Here is a 4,312-nt window from a genome sequence, read left to right on the forward strand (position 1 = left end):
CCTCCAGGAGACAGAAAATATAGCTGGCCATGGAGCAAAACAGACCCAAATAACTACAGTGCAAGAACTCTGTAGATGAGTCACAAATATTTTAACAGTTCAGAGATGTGCCTATCTTTATGCAGACAATAGAAAAACGCTTTTGGCACTATTAATACACATCCTGGGAGAATCAAACACATCACTTTTTACCTTCTGGGGATTTGGCTGGCAGATTATTGGAGACTATTCTTCCATAATACCTTGAGTGTTAAGCATGGACATTTAAAATGCATAGAGCTTCACAGTCATAAAAGCACTGAATGTCTGAAAACCAAATTTCTGCATTGGAAATAATTTACGTCCTCTGCTAACACCCTAAGGAAGAAAATGCAGAAGACAACACTGCATGGTGTCACTCTTGTTCCAGTTGTTTTTTAGTTTGTTATTTTTTGCCAGTTGCACTTTTGTTTTGGTAAGGCCAGAGTTTGAAACAGGAACCTAGATGACTAATGAAGTGAAGAAAATTAGAGAGGAGCTTTATAGCACCTTTGACACCAAGTGCTCAAAGGAGGACACTTACCCATTATAAGGATCAGCTATAACCTTCCTAGGGGATGTCACATAAAGAGGAGTGATGTCTTCAGCTGCTGTGCAGTTTTCTAAATGGCAGACATGTATCTGGGGAATCAGAAGAAAAACTGGTGATGCATTCATAGGGTGTTTGCTAATGAGCAAACAAGCTGACCCGAGATTCCTTCAGGGGAACCAGACAATGAAACACCTCTCTCACAATCCTAGGTCCTTACAGGCTCCTGAGTTGTCAGTCACCCAAGTATAACACTTGTACACAAGTACAAATACATCCATGACAGCTTACACTGAAAGAGCTGTCTGTCAGCCATCCTCCTCTTAACTTCCTACCTCTAAGCTGGAGGGAAAAGCCCAGTTTGGGGGCTATAGGCAAACTGTACTTTGAAAACAATCTGGCAGGGAAGGGAAAAGAGGGAAGGAAGTGCTTTTCTAATCCTGGGAGCAATACCTTGGGACTTTAACCAACCTGCAATGGATTCAGAAATCCTTGCCATCAGTCTGCTCATCTACAGCTGATATTTATCTTTTTATCTCTACTGCCCTTTCTGTTCCCTGTTCCCTGAGCAGTAAGCAAAAAATCAGACATGGCAAGAGGATTGCGGAAAAAAAAATCCCCCACTAACCATTCTAGTCCTTTGTGCATTAGAGTACTACAGAGGTACATGCAAAGTCTGACCATTAGAGTAATTGATGTTTTATGAGTAGGGAATCAAGTGCAGGGTTGCCATCTACATTTTTACTTCAAGCTGAAACAGTTGTAATCTGAGCAGTCATCACTGGTATGAAACACTTTCCCTCTTGAACATCTTTTGCCAGTTATGAAGGGCATTATAGTCACTAACTAGTTATCTGACCACCTTCTGGAGGCAGAACAGGAACTGAACAGGCTAGATGGTGAACCAAATAACAGAAACAAAGTAACTTATATTGGGTGTGAGGTGGGTGTGAAGTTGGTCTCAGAAACAAAACAGTTAAAACCAAAGCTTTTTATGTCCTAAGGAGAAAAATAAGGCAAGGAGACAGAGTTCCATATAGCCTGTTTGCTTTAAATATGACCTGATGTTTAAGCCTTTCTTCTTTTTTAAAACTCTGAAATAGTTAATATTATTAAAGTAAAAAATCTGTTTCTATAATTATATTTTGTGCATGCATATCTATATATAAATTCGATTTTCTCATGTAAAATAAATCACAGTAATGTTTCAAATGAAATAAGAAATTAATTAAGCCCTAGAGCAATACCTTTTCATTCATGACAAAGTATATCCTCTGGTAAAGCCAGTCTACTGAGATGGACATAATATTCCCCCAGCCAGCATAAAAGAGCATTAGGTCAGATACATCAGACATATTTGCAGCTCCTTTCACCCAGATGGAATTCCCCTCAGAAAAATAGACAACTTGGTGATAAACATTCACAGAAATTCCTAAAAATAAAAAGATATGTGCATACAGATGGTATAAGAAATAAGTTTCATTTTTTCAGTTACTTTTTCTACTTGCCTTAAAAAGAAATATTTTTCAATTTGCAACCCAACATCACTGGAAAAAAGTTAACTGGTTTTTCTCCTCCACTTCTAGGCTTCTTTCAGGTAAGAAGAAAACTTTCCTATTTGCTGTGTAAGTGACGTTATTATAGACAATTGTCCTTCAGAAAGGTAATCGGACAAAAAGAGTATATGTAACATGCAAACCAGCTGACACTGATTGTCCCTCTCCAGGGCAAACAGATGCAATTGGCATCTCCTCACAAAGCACCGTTCAGTCTAGAATTCAAGTTGACATTATGTGTGCCACCCCTGTACTATCAAAGGGTACTTAGTCAGGGGCAACATTCACTTTCTGGAGTCTTTGTGGCTCTGTGAACTTCAGTAGGTAAACTCAGACTTCCACACTGTCTCCAAGGACCAAATACAACACCAGTTTAAATAAGAAACATTAGAGTCACAAGTAATTTGAGATAACATGGCTGTCTGTTGACTTAGGTTACTAAGTGCCTCCTTATAGAGTTCTCTTCCCCAGACTAGTTAACACACTATCATACTCTTCAGCCAGTATATTCTGACACTTTGTATTATTCAGTTCTTAAGTTTGAACCACTTCAACTCCCCATATTCATGTTGAGAAAATACAGTCATTAATCATAGGGAAACATCTGCTTTGGCTTCGTCTTACCTTAATTGAGATACCTACTCTGTAAAAAGTCCAGGTCTGAAATAGCTGCCTAGATTCAGTGAAAGTTGCAATGGGGAGAACAATTCATCTCTTCCCAATGCCTTTCATTTCAAATAGGTCAAACCATGTCCTGAAAGTTCCTCTTTCTCTCCATTGACTATAAAAGGAGGCTAGATACTGTCTCAGGCTGCGATGCATTCTGTCCTTGGTGAACACAGAGGTCCAAGTCATACTTAATAGAAAAGAAGAGCACCTGATCTGATTTTACCTGTGATGTTATGGTGTATAATACCATTTTGCAGGCACTGGGCAGCTTCGAGGAAGTGTTCTGTGTATCTCTTCCTTAAAGACTGGTTTCTGGATAAGAAGAGCCATGCTGATTTTTCCTTAACTAATAAACAGAGAAATTCATAATTAAGATAGATGACTGCAGCACAGAGAAGAATGTTGGTAACTCAGGTACATCATTAATAGACATGCATATACACATGCACACACACATATGTACATGTATAAATATATTCTTACACTAGCAACGACAGACTAAAACTTAAATTCTTTGAGTGTTGAAAGTGGACGGAGTTATTCACCACTACATTGCCTTCTGGCTCCTCACCCAAGGCTCCTCACCCAATTCATTCACCACATTAATATCACACCATCATTTCCTGTAACAGTAGTGAGTCCCTAGTGAGGGAAAGTAAGCTGGAGCAAACGAGGCCCTACAGACTCCTGAGTAAACAAAGGCACTAAGTCATCCATGTGACTCCGACATCCAGCAGAAGTAGGATATTTAATGCCCCTGAGCCTCTTTGAAAAGCCCTGTTAAATTAGAATATTACCCCACAGAGCTGGGGAAGAGCAAGGCAAATATGTTTATTTCAGGTATTTCATCATGCTGACCAGTGATTTTTTCAAGGTACAAGTAGTTTTCACAGATAAAGGTGATAATGGGATAATATGATCTGTTTCAAAGTTAATTGTTTTTTTTTTTAATAAAGTCACAGATTTTAAAGTCTAGAAGGAGAGCTTGGGTCACATAACCTGACTTCGTACTTATACAGGCCCAAGTAACTTACATCAAAACCTCTGCAGCAAATCCATACATTCTGTCTGGGCTATGCATAGCTCTGGGAAAGATAGCTAGTCTTGCTTCTGAATCTCAGGTCCCTGAAAATCTAGCACATCCCCTGCTAAACTAATTCAAAAGGTACTTACCTTCATTTTAAAAAGTGGTGCATTATTTTGAGTCTGAATTTGGCTAATTTCAGTTTCCAAACAAACCTTCCTTTTTTTTCCCCTCCTCTAGTTTAAACAGCTGTCTGCTATCAGATATTATTTCCTCCTATGGGTATCACGAGACTGTGATCAAATGCTGTCTTAATTTATTCCTGGATAATCCACATCATAGATTGAGCTGCATGTGTTTCTCACATGATGACTCACACCGTGAGTCATTTCGGTAATGATGTCTCCAGAGCAGAGTACAAGGGGCCAATATCACTTCCTTATCTCTTTTCCAGTGACATTTCTTGCAATCTAGCCCAGAGATCAGATTCTTTCC

General features: G+C 39.0%; 1 protein-coding gene across 1 annotated transcript in view; it reads right to left on the reverse strand.

The window, feature by feature from the left end:
• Positions 1 to 4,312, reverse strand: part of ROS1 (ROS proto-oncogene 1 , receptor tyrosine kinase) — a gene marked incomplete at its 3' end in the record, with an annotated part of 58,247 nt that overhangs the window by 41,972 nt on the left and 11,963 nt on the right. The window contains exons 10-13 of the mRNA XM_010291423.1: positions 3,017 to 3,139; positions 1,816 to 2,000; positions 563 to 660; positions 1 to 23 (exon numbers count right to left, since the gene is read on the reverse strand). The exon at positions 1 to 23 is cut by the window's left edge and continues 501 nt beyond it. Coding sequence (XP_010289725.1) covers positions 1 to 23; positions 563 to 660; positions 1,816 to 2,000; positions 3,017 to 3,139 — 429 coding nt within the window. The remainder of the gene's footprint in view (positions 24 to 562; positions 661 to 1,815; positions 2,001 to 3,016; positions 3,140 to 4,312) is intronic.

The sequence above is a fragment of the Phaethon lepturus genome, unplaced genomic scaffold (genome assembly GCF_000687285.1).
Source record: "Phaethon lepturus isolate BGI_N335 unplaced genomic scaffold, ASM68728v1 scaffold16747, whole genome shotgun sequence".
Lineage (NCBI taxonomy): Eukaryota > Metazoa > Chordata > Aves > Phaethontiformes > Phaethontidae > Phaethon > Phaethon lepturus.